The following is a 12511-nucleotide window of genomic DNA, read 5'->3' as shown; positions in this document are numbered from 1 at the left end:
CGGCGTTACTGTTCCGTTCAGATACCAGAATTGAGAAGTTCTACGGAGGAAACGATTGATCGGAGCGTCCGATGCTGTGTTCTGTCCAGGAACCAAAAATACATGCTCTAACTTCACGGAAACCAAACAATGGAGAGAGTTGAGTAATTTTTAATCTTGAACGGTAACTTTGATCTCCTTTACGGCGACGCATGGTGGATCTGCATTGTTAACACTTTAACGTCCAAGTCAACTTAAGATTCGAGATGACTATATTGAAATTAAGGATCAGAGTTTGTATAACATGCTCTTCACAACTGAACTATTTTTTTATATATTTAGACTAATATCGTGGATTTGAGATGAATGTCTTTAATATATTGGACATTTGATTGGTTGAGAAGAGATTAGAACATTAAAATGAATAAAAACCAAATTTACTACTAAGATAGATTATTTTCTTGTTAGAACTCATTTTGTAATTATTCACCCCATTTTAAAAGCATGTCAAACTTTTTATAAACATTTACGGCACAAAGGAAATATGGAGAGCCGTAGCCAGTAAAAAGCAAGAGCAAATGTGGAAGGATTTCTGTTGACTGAATAATTGAACTAAAAAACATTGTGTACTTTATTTTTTATTGGAAGCAAACATGAAGAGAAAAAAAAATCAATTCATATATTTTTCTTATTATTATTTTTCTTTCACCTAAGTTACTTTTTGATACCTCTCAAAAGCTAAAGAACAGTTCAATACACCAAAAAAAAAAAAAAAGCTACTATCCATGTTGCCAAGCTCTCCACGTGAAGTTTATTTGATAAAGTACTCGATTTGTAGATTTTATTTATATAATTTACCTATGATAATATTTATAAGAGAAATTTTATTTTTATATTAATTGAATAATAGTATAATAGATCAAATATATTAAAATATATTAATTATTCAATAAATATATAGTAAATTTTCTCTCTAAATTTTTACTTTAATTTATTTAAAGTTTTTTGTTTTAAAGTTATAAAATTGTTTATCATAAATAAATGATGGAGGATTCGTGTCTTAAGCCATTAATTATGATTTAGCCTAATTAATTAATCTGCCACCGCCCAGTTACATAATGGTAGGCACTAAACCCTATTTGAGGGCACCAACCATGTGCATAATGCACTTAAATGTCTTTTGTATATTTTTATACAACTGATTAGGAGTATTGTGAAGATTAGAAAAAAATGATGCGTGTAGGTGTAACGAATGCATGATGATGATTGTAGTAATCCAGTGAGTGGTAGTGGTCCATATATCCCCACTCTATTTTTCCCCATTTCCATCATCACTGCGGGACCTAATTTTCAACTAGTAATGGTCCCTATCCTCCACACCAGAAATTCCCAAAAACAAAGTATTTAGTATGTATTAGGTTGCGATCCAAATGCGACTAATTAAGTTTCACATCCATAAAATTAAGTAAATGTTAGTAAATATATAAGAAAAATAACTTATTTCATTATTTACTATTTTGTATTTTTTTAAATACAAAATTATAATTATTGTTTTATGTTTTAATATATATTAAAATTAATAATAAAATTATTATATTTAAAATAAACTATTTCATACCATTATATTTAAAAAATATTATTCTGTTTAAATATATTAAGAAAAGTAATATTTTGAAAAATAATATATTTTAATAATATATTATGAAAAATAATATTTTATTTTTAAAAAAATAATATGTAAACAGAAAAATATATTATAAAAAATAATATTATGTTTTTTCTAAATCTGTTTAAATATATTAATAAATTAATTAGATTAATTATATATTTATTTTAATAAAATCATATTTTAAAAACAAATTATCCTACAATAACAACCACCAACAATCCAATATATATATATATATATATATATATATATATATATATATATATATATATATATATATATATATATATAAATCTGGAAAAAAATTGTTTAACCTCAATGAAGATAAAAAAAAGCTTGAATCTTGATAAATCTTGAAGAATTTTTTTTAACAACGTTATTTATAAAATAAATAAAAAATCATACTTAACAATTTAAAAATGAAAAATCCGGACTCTCTTGAAATACCTTTTAATTTGAAGATGAAAATTGAAAGCTAGAATTTGAGAAAGAAGAGGAAAAATATTGGAGGAGGAAAAATGTTGAAAGAGGAAAAATGGTGGAGGAAGAAAAATTGGAATAGAAAATTTCAGAAAAAAGATGAATATGGACCCTAAAAAAATCTAGAAATATATAGAACAATCAACCACGTCATTTTCACTTCACAATTTTACCACGTGATTTTCACTTCACAATTTTTCTTCATAATTTTTTTTTTAAATTTAACGTTGCAAAGTGATTTATCACGTCACAACGTAAAGTTTGAAAATTTTAAATTCTCCCATCTGCCAACCTATGCACGTCTGACTTTTTTATTTCACGTGACAGTTGTGAAGTAAAAATCACGTAGAAACTTGTGAAGTGAAAATCACGTCACAAAGTTGTGAAGTAAAAATCATGTAGAAATTTGTGAAGTGAAAATCACGTCACAAAGTTGTGAAGTGAAAATCATGTCGATGATTGCTCTATATATTTACAGATTTTTTTTCTCTCTCTCATGCAACCCAGATCCAGCTTCTTTCTCAAAATTCTTTCAATACTTTGCCACGTGATTTTCACTTCACAACTTTGCCACGTGATTTTCACTTCACAACCTTGTCACGCGATTTTCACTTCACAACTTTTCCTCTTAGATGTTTTTATTTTATTTTTGAATTTAAGATTGCGAATTGATTTTTACGTCACAACTTAAATTTTCAAATTTTCAAATTTTCCCCATCTATCAACCTATGTATGCCTGGCTTTTTGTATTTTACTTTTTAAGTTGCGACGTGATTACCATGTCACAACATTTTTTAAAAATTTTTTTCAGCATTTTTCATGTGCAAATCTGACTCTCAAGTTTTTAATAATAAAAACATGTCGCAACGTGATTATCAAGTCGCAACTCCATTTTTTTTGCCACGTAATTTTCACGTCACTATATTAAGTGGTTGGAGAGAAATTTTCTTGTAGTAACTGTTTTTTTTTATAATTTCAATTTGATTTGATTTGTAATTTTCTATTGAATTAGTTCGATTTTAAACGCTCCTATCAATAAAAGACCAATTTTAAACACAATCAAACTCTTTTATCTTTTTAGAATTTGAATCTTGTCATTTATAACTCATCGATTTGAAATTTTAAAGTTACATGCAAAAATAATATGATCAAGAGACTCTGGTTAGTTTAGAGTCATTATCAAATTTTAATTACACAAAGCTAATCCAATTCCCATAAATGCAAAAACCCAAATTCCCCTCTTGTGTAGAACACCACATAAAAGGTTAGTTAAATCTAATAGTTTACCATGGTTGGTCCATGTAGTGCAAGGTGTTGCATTGAGAGAGTGATGATGGTTTTACACCTCGTGATTAGATATAAAAAGAGGTAACAAATGAGTCAGATCTTGTCTGCCAAACATGCTTGTGTTATGAACCATCATCACACATCACTCTCCTGCCTTGTGAAATCTTTGCCTTCTTGTCTAGGGTACCTACTTTCTCTTACCTCCATACAAAATGTGTTTTTAACAAATCTCCTATTTTATTTTCTAAACTAACATTAATTAACTTATTTCAATTTTATGTATAAATTAATATCATTTATCGTATACATACTCAAATCAAATCGAGTTTTTTTTCTAAAAAAAAAGCTTACTTTTTCATTTCTAAATAAAAAAAAGCTTATTTTTTCATAAATCTATTTAATTTAAAACATTAGACAGAAAATCATAAAAAAGTTTTTTAAATTTATTAGATCAATATATTTAAACAAATATAAATAATTTTATTATTATTATATTTTATTTTATACTTTAAATTAAAATACGACAATAAAATTTAATCATTTTAAAGAACCAACAAAAATAAGTTAAAAATTCTTATAAACAATCTCATAATTTATTGATATAAAATATTTTCATAAATTCTTTCAAATAAATAAATAGTATATGATAATAGGAAAATTCGATTCAATCAATAAAACTAAATATTTAATCTTATTAATCTTTTAATTCGTTAATCTATATTCTATCCGTCTCATAATATACAATCAAATTGACCATTTCACACCGATTAAAAAAATGTTCTATAAATAAAAGAGATACTAATGATTTTACTAAAGTACCCCTTATTATATTTTAGAAATTATGAAAATAGTATTAATTAGAGACTAAAATTAGAAAAAATAATCAATATTGCATTGGAAACTAAACATGATCATTTATTTTTGAACATTTTTATTTAGGGGTGTCAAAATAGACTCGGTTCGTTGGACATGTCCGTTTTACCCGCACTTTAGCGTGGGGCGGGGCAACAGTTTAAACTCTCACCCTCTAATGTGACCGCTCTGTCCACCCCGTTTTTTTCGCGGGCTTTTAAGGGCATGAGAACTAACATAAAATTTAGTATTTTTATATTTAAAAGGTGTTGTCCCCACGGACTTTGTCCACGGACTTTCCCCGTCCCGCACTCACTTTTTTACGGAACGGGCCTAGATTTTAAGACCGCATCCTCAACTATGTCCGTTCCATTTTTTTAATGGACATTTGCGGGACGGAACTAAATGGGACGGACATGTCTGTTGCTACCCATACTTTTATTTTACAAATGAATCATTTATTATAAAATATTCAATTTCTTATTTATAAATGTACAAAATGAAATAGGTTTTTAAATAGTTCAAACTCAAAAACATTATAATTAAGACTAAAAATAAACATAAGATATTTAAATTTTTTAGCCGGTTACATTCAGGTTTTAAAAGAAAAAAAAAAGCCTAACTCAGGCCCAATCTTTTCCTTTCTCTTTTTTTCTTTTCTATTTAGATTGTAAAAACTACTGACTTGTTTCTTTTTTCTCATTTTCTTTATCTCTCATGCTCTCATAACATCAATTGAAAGCCAATGCAAAGAAACAAAAACAAAGAAAAATAAAAGTAAAACATGAATGTTGCTGCAAGTTTTGAGGCACATGATTCTGAGTTCATAGAAGTTGATCCTACAGGAAGATATGGAAGAGTACATACATACTCCACTTTTTACTCTTCACTTTTTCTTTCCTTCTTTAAACTTTCACCACATGCATATATTCTTTGTTTTTTTATTCTGTATTTTGAATTGCATGTTTAACAGTACAATGAAATTCTTGGCAAAGGAGCTTCCAAGACAGTGTGTGTAATCATATCCTTAATCTCTTTTGTTTTTCCAAAACAAAATCTTCAACTCCTATGATGTTTTTTGTTGTTGTTGTTGTTGCAGGTATAGAGCATTTGATGAGTATGATGGAATAGAAGTAGCATGGAATCAAGTAAAGCTTTATGATTTTTTGAAAAATCCTCAAGACCTTGAGAGATTATACTGTGAAATTCATCTTCTCAAGACATTGAAGCATAAGAACATCATGAAGTTCTACACTTCTTGGGTTGATACTACCAATAGACACATAAACTTTGTCACTGAGATGTTCACATCTGGGACTTTAAGACAGTAAGCCAAATTCTCTCTTTTATATCAGTTAAATTGTCTTCAATGCTTTAGGGATCGTTTGGAAAAACAGCTTAATCAAGTGCTTATGACATGTCCATAAGTTGTTTTACGCTTTTTTCCTTAAACTTTGTGTTTTGTTTAGAACTAGAAATGATTGGTGAAACGATGAGGTATTGCTTCATTACGGTGGGCTTGAGCTTCTGGAAGGAGGGGACACGGACCTGCAAGGTTAACACTTCAACGCCTAAATATTGAGAGAATAATGAGTAATGTGTGAGTGAGAGAGGATTCGAATACCTGAGGATGGCGAGTTTTCTCTCCTATATAGTGGGAGCGGTTAAAACCGTCTATGAGGAGTGCGACATGTAGTGCGAACAATCGACAAGGGGCTGAGAGTGGGGAACACTTGTTCCTCGCGTTCGCTTCCTTCACTTTGCCTTTGAGTCTTTCGTCTTGGGCCTTGTGAGCGGCCCAAAACACTTTGCAAGATAGCTGTTGACAACTGCTTATAGCTTGTATGAAAATAAATTGACTTTATTTTATCTTCTCTTATAGAAATAGCTTATACACAAGTATGATAAGCCCTTAATTAAGTTGTTTATCCGAACAGAACTTTAACTCAAGTCATTTTAGGTCCTTCTTGTTTTTGGCTTGTAATGTAAGTGTGCTTATAATCATTGTCTTGTCTATGCAGGTACAGACTTAAACACAAAAAAGTTAACATAAGAGCTGTTAAGCATTGGTGCAGACAGATTTTGGAAGGTCTCCTCTATCTCCATAGCCAGGACCCTCCTGTGATTCATAGAGATCTCAAATGCGATAACATTTTCATCAATGGTAACCAAGGAGAAGTCAAAATCGGTGACCTTGGCCTTGCTGCAATTCTCCGCAGATCAAATGCTGTTCATTGCGTTGGTATGTAAACCAGTAGATGAGTTTTAATAAGTCGATCATAACAAACAAGCTCTATATCGGTTTAATACATTGGATTTGCTTATTTTTCTTCCTTGTTTCACTTAAGGAACACCCGAGTTTATGGCTCCCGAAGTGTATGAAGAACATTACAACGAATTGGTTGACATATACGCTTTCGGAATGTGTATATTGGAGATGGTCACCTTTGAGTATCCTTATAGCGAATGCAACCATCCGGCTCAAATTTACAAAAAAGTTGTCTCTGTAAGAACCTTAAAATAATGAATAAACCATCAATTTAGTCTTTCGAGTATCACTTATTTCGCGCTTATTATGCAGGGAAAAATGCCAGAATCACTTTACAAAGTAAATGATCTAGAGGTTAAGCAGTTTGTAGAGAAATGCTTGGCAACTGTATCCCTTAGGCTTTCAGCCAGGGAACTCTTAGATGACCCTTTTCTCCAAATTGATGATTATGGATCTGAGTTAAAAGAATTTCAGTATCAAAGAGGTTGCTATGAAGTAAAACCAACAATTAGACAAACGGTGAATGGAAGTTATAGCAATAGCTTAATGAGTTTGTACACTGATAATTCTGGTGGTTATCACAATGATTTTGATCTCTTTGATTGTGAAGAGGATGATAATTTGGATGAAGTTGACACCTCAATCAAAGGTAGGAGAAGAGATGATGGCATCTTTCTGAGAATCAGAATACCAGATAAAGAAGGTTGGTTCGTCGTGGCATTTATCGTTTCTTATTTTCCTATTGAACTTGTTTTAGTCTTTTAACTATTTTATCTCTCTAAATAGGTCGAGTTCGAAACATCTACTTCCCGTTCGACACGGAGACTGATACCGCATTGAGTGTTGCGTATGAAATGGTAGCCGAGCTTGACATAACTGACCAAAATTTAACAAAATTAGCGAATATGATAGATAATGAAATCGCAACTTTGGTACCGGGATGGAAAATGGGACCAAGAATTGATGAAGTTTCAGAAGCTTCAAGCGCAAGTTTCTGTCTCAACTGTGCTGCAAACAATACCTTAGTTGATTATGTATCATCGAATAGTCCATGTGCCAAGAAGCTTCAATTTTTCCATTGTTCTAAAAACGGATGTGCCGCGGTTCACGGCCGATTCGAGGAGATTACGTATCAATACGAAGGGTCTGCAAACACTGCTACTGAAGGTGAACCGCCAAGTCAATCCAATGGCATTCATTACGCAGATATCTGCGGTCAGCGAGACGAACGAGAGTCAAATCATGAAGAATTGAAAGACATTCATTGTGATAAATCTCATGAGATATCTAAACTATCACTCATAAAGGAGGATGAAGAGGAGAATAGTGACCAAATTTATCTTAATACCAAAAAGCCTCCTTCTAGCCCTGCAGCATCAGAATGTTCATTATTCTTGGACTATGAAAATGATATAAGGCATGAACTACGATGGCTCAAAGCAAAGTACCAAATGCATTTAAGAGAGCTTAGAGGCCATCAACTAGGTAGTAGTAGTAGTACTAAACCAAAATCTACTTGCACATCTCCTGAAAAATTACATAACAATAACTCATTATTGATGTCTATCGCTTATAAGAATTTTTCAGTCGATGCTGCAAGGCGCAACACTCTGGACGACCAAATTATTCCAAGTATTGCTTGTAATACAAGTCATCCTAACAATTCTCAACAAATGGTCACGGCCAAGGATTTCTTTGCAGGAGCATTGCTTCCAAACTCGCTTCAAAGGGCAACCTCGCTTCCGGTCGATGCAGTTGATGTCTAGATAGAATCTGGAAATACGTTTTCTCATCAGAAGATGGCACCAACGTAAACATACTTATAAGGGTCACCTTGTTTATAGCTTAGTGCATGTTTGGATTTGCAGTGAATTTGGCGAAATCACACTGATACGCCTTGATTCTGCTAAAATCACTGTTAGTCCAAACATGTACTTTATGGTACCCGTTTTCTTGTAAGGTTCTTGACAAGGTATGAGAAAATTTCAGATGTAAATCATAGGAGACTAACACAATCACATAAATGTAAGATAGTTTTCCCTTGAGTTGCTGAATTGCAGATCCATCTACTATATAGTATGAAGTTTTCAAGAGGCTAGACTTGGTTCATGATATCATGCATTATTTGATATATTTATATTATGACAAGTTTTTATGTAATATACAAGATTTTATCTATTTATATATGTTTATATTCACCACATATATAATCATATACTTGTGCATTTTGGACAATATGAAAAGATGATGTTATCAAGATTTTGGTGTGATAATGTTCAGTGTTGAGCAAAGTATGAACACTTGTGAATAACAGCTAGCAGAGCCATGTGGTTTTTTTGCTGCTACATAGATGGGTCCACACTTTTTTAGTACCAACAAACTCTTACTTGGCATGATAATAAAGTTGTTGCTTTATCATTCATGTTAGGACACTTTACAAGTAAACTTCCATTATGAAAAAAGAAACTGACCCATCACCTTTGCTGAGATGTAATGCAAGCAAATCCAAACTATTGCTTTAATTCCAACACTAAAAACTTGTAAACTATTATTTGTGTGAGAATTTGGATCGAACTTTAGTTTCGAAAAAGGTAGTTTTTTGGCTCGACAAAGGTTTAGCATGTAGTCAAAGTATGTTCATATGTTGATCACACATGCTGTAGTCGAAGTATGCTCAAACATGCAGTAGTCGAAATGCTAGGATTGTTAGCATGTCAAATTGAACCTGTTTGTTTAGCCTAATTGTTTAAGTTAGCTTAGTAATCTATAAATAAACTAGTTCTCTCAGGTTGTGTTGTTATTCACTTGTAATCTTTGAACCCTAATTGAGTAAGTGAACAAAAAAACGATTCTAATCAATCCTTATTTTTCTTCTTCTTCTTCCCTCTTCTTTCTCTTTTGTGAAATTCTAATAGAGTTTCTTGTCTTTATTCAAGAAACTCAATCTTTCTCATAATTTCAATTTGTTCTTAACGGTACTTCGTTACAACAAACTGGTACGGTGAGCGTGAGGAAGAAAATGCCGTCAATAAATTATGAGATTGAGAAATTCATCGGTGTGAATGATTTCAGTTTGTGGAGCTTAAAGATGCAAGCCTTACTCGTTCAGTAGGGTTTGTTAGAAGTATTGAAAGGATCAGAGAAGATGAATGTTTCCCTAACGGAGAAGGAGAAGACGACGATGATCGAGAAAACACACAACGCCATTGTATTGAGCCTTGGTGGTCAGATTCTACTGCGGGTTTCGAAGGAGAAAACTGTAGTTGGTGTGTGGATAAAATTCGAAGGTTTGTACATGAAAAAATTGTTGGTCAATCGTCTCTACCTGAAGTAAGCTTTGTATTCATTCAAGATGAGTAAAGAAAAAGGTTTGGTTGAGTTGTTGGATATGTTCAATAAACTAATTTTTCATATTGAGAATATCGAAGTCAAGATTGATGATGAAGATCAAGCGTTGTTGTTGTTGTGTCCTTTACCTAAGTCTCATGCATATTTCAAAGAAATTCTCTTGTATGGAAGAGATTCATTGACCTTTGAAAATGTTTAATCAGTCTTGCACTCTAAGTATTTGAACAAACAAAATGAGCACAAGCCATCGACAGTTGGTGATGGTTTGTCCGTTAAGGGGAAATTCTTGAAGAAAGATGGTAGGTTTGAGAAGAAGAAGGGTAAAGTTCTAAAAAATTCTTATGGTTGTAATTCTCCTGCTATTAGGTGTTATCATTGTAAGAAGCAGGGTCATACAAGAAAGATGTGCCCTGATTGACTTAATAATCATGGTGGAAAGGATAATGGTAATGCAACCATTGTGCAAGATGATTATGAATCTTCTGATGTCCTGGTGTTTTCAAGCATCGACTATAGCAATAAATGTATTATGGATTCAGGTTGCACTTGACACATGAATCCTAACAAAGATGTGTTTGAGAAATTATGCAACCAAGAAGTGGATCAGTGTTGTTGGGAAACAACAAAGCTTGCAAAATTGTAGGTATTGGATCTGTAAGATTCAAGCTCCATGATGAGTCAATAAGGATATTGAATTATGTCAAGTATGTACCTGATCTTAAGATAAATTTGATTTCTCTTGGTGAATTCGACAAGAAAGGATATGTTTTTAAAGGAGAGCAAAGCACCTTAAGGATAATGAAGGTGTCGAAGGAAGTCTTGAGGGGCGTGAAGAAACAAGGCTTGTATACCCTTGAGGCAGAGGTTATAAGTGGTTCAGCAAATGTGGCATCCACAAAATCTATATTGAAGATTGAGCTATGGCACAAGAGATTTGGCCATGTCAGTGAAAGAGTTATGGTCAAATTGTCGAAACAAAATCTGTTGTGTGGTGACAAGGTCGAAAAACTGGAGTTTTGTGAACCTTGTGTATCTGGTAAATCCTGTAGAATTAAGTTTAACGAAGGTAAACAAATAACATAATGACCCCTTGATTACATTCATGCTGATATTTGGGGGCCTATAAGGAATCCTTCACACTCAGGTGCAAAGTATTTCCTATCCATAGATGATGATTATTCCAAAAAGTTATGGATATTCATTCAGAAATCTAAGGATGAAAATTTTGAAAATTTTAAAAGTGGGAAGACCCTGTTCGAAAACTAAACTAGCAAGAAGGTCAAGAGGTTGAGAACCGACAATGATCTTGAATTTTGCAATGAGGCTTCAGACAACTATTGTGTTGCGTCTGGTATGGTAAGGCACAAAATTACGATAAGAACTCCCCAACAAATGGTTTGGATGAAAGGTTTAATTGAACCATTATGGAAAGAGTACGGTGCGAGATTAAAGAAGGTGTCTTGGGCAGAAGCTGTTGTGACTGCAACATACCTGATAAATAGGTGCCCCTCGACTGCCCTGGGGATGAAAACACCTGAAAAAGTCTGGTCGAAACATCCATTGAATCTCAACAAACTTAGAGTATCTGGATGTTTAGCCTATGCTCTCATTAGGCAAGACAAGGTCGAACCTAAAGCTCTGAGATGTATGTTTCTTGGATACCCTGAATGAGTTAAAACTTATAGGTTGTGGTGCCTAGATCCAGGTTACATGTGGTGTATCACAAGTTGAGATGTAGTTTTCAATGAAGCAGAAATGACTTTCAAAAAAACTGATGATGTTGTTCAAAATGCAGAGATCTCTGAAGAAGAGTTGGAATAGGGAGAAATTCTTGTTAAGGTGGAGCATGTTGATGCTGAATTGTATAACCTAGATGAAGTTGAAGAAGAAGCAAAAGTTGATGACAAAGTTGAGGAGACTGATAATGACTATCTGCTTGCAAGAGACAGGTCTAGAAGAGTCATCAAGTCACCTCATAGACTTAGTTATGCATATCTCATACCATTTTTCTTAATCTCTACAAGTGAGGTCCTTGATGAAGAACCTAGAGATTACAAGGAAGCTGTGAGGAGTCGAAATAAGACCGAATGGCTGAAAGCCATGGATGATGAGATGAAATCTCTTCATGATGATAACACTAGGAAGTTGGTCGAGAAACCTACAAGGGGAAGGTTAGTCAGATGTAAGTGGATTTTCAAGGTTAAGGAAGGAATCAAAGGAGTGATGTCAAAGTGATTCAAGGCAAGGTTGGTTGCTAGGGGGTTCCCTCAAAAATAAGGTGTTGACTTTAATGATGTGTTCTTACCTATTGTAAAGCATAGATCCATTCAAATGTTGCTTTCTATGGTGGCGAAGTTTGACCTAGAACTTGAACAGATAGATGTGAAGACTGCCTTCTTGTATGGTGATCTAGATGAAATAATCCTGATGAGGCATCCTGAAGTGTATACATAAAAGGTAAAGGAAGATTATGTGTGCAAGTTAAATAGGTTGCTATATGGCCTGAAACAATCTCCTCAGCAATGAAATAGGAGATTCGACAAGTTCATGGCACACATATGTTTCACTAGGAGCCAGTTGGACCATTGTGTTTACTTCAGATTTCGACCTGGAAATTCACTTGTTAC

The 12511-nt window shown here is 32.9% G+C and overlaps 1 protein-coding gene and 1 long non-coding RNA gene across 3 annotated transcripts; one reads left to right on the top strand and one right to left on the bottom strand.

Annotated features, from left to right (window-relative positions):
• Positions 1-4943: 4943 nt before the first annotated feature.
• LOC127098190 (probable serine/threonine-protein kinase WNK9) lies at positions 4944-8718 on the top strand. 2 transcript variants are annotated; one of them, XM_051036711.1, is made up of 7 exons: positions 4944-5126; positions 5241-5278; positions 5367-5594; positions 6289-6509; positions 6616-6764; positions 6849-7239; positions 7323-8718. In XM_051036711.1, exons 1-7 carry the CDS (start codon positions 5052-5054, stop codon positions 8300-8302), a joined length of 2082 nt encoding a protein of 693 aa, XP_050892668.1. In that variant the 5' UTR covers positions 4944-5051; the 3' UTR covers positions 8303-8718. The 2 variants fall into 2 exon arrangements, with proteins under 2 accessions (XP_050892668.1, XP_050892667.1); XM_051036710.1 differs by having other exon boundaries at positions 4945-5126; positions 6616-6773.
• LOC127098191 (uncharacterized) lies at positions 5458-6293 on the bottom strand. Its single transcript, XR_007793308.1, has 2 exons — positions 5892-6293; positions 5458-5815 (listed from the first exon to the last, which is right to left on the bottom strand). It is a non-coding gene; the product is annotated as an uncharacterized LOC127098191 (long non-coding RNA).
• Positions 8719-12511: the final 3793 nt, after the last annotated feature.

Source organism: Lathyrus oleraceus, chromosome 6 (assembly GCF_024323335.1).
Source record: "Lathyrus oleraceus cultivar Zhongwan6 chromosome 6, CAAS_Psat_ZW6_1.0, whole genome shotgun sequence".
Classification (NCBI taxonomy): Eukaryota; Viridiplantae; Streptophyta; class Magnoliopsida; order Fabales; family Fabaceae; genus Lathyrus; species Lathyrus oleraceus.
Note: the sequence above shows the minus strand (reverse complement) of the source record. Positions and strands in the feature narration are given on the sequence as shown.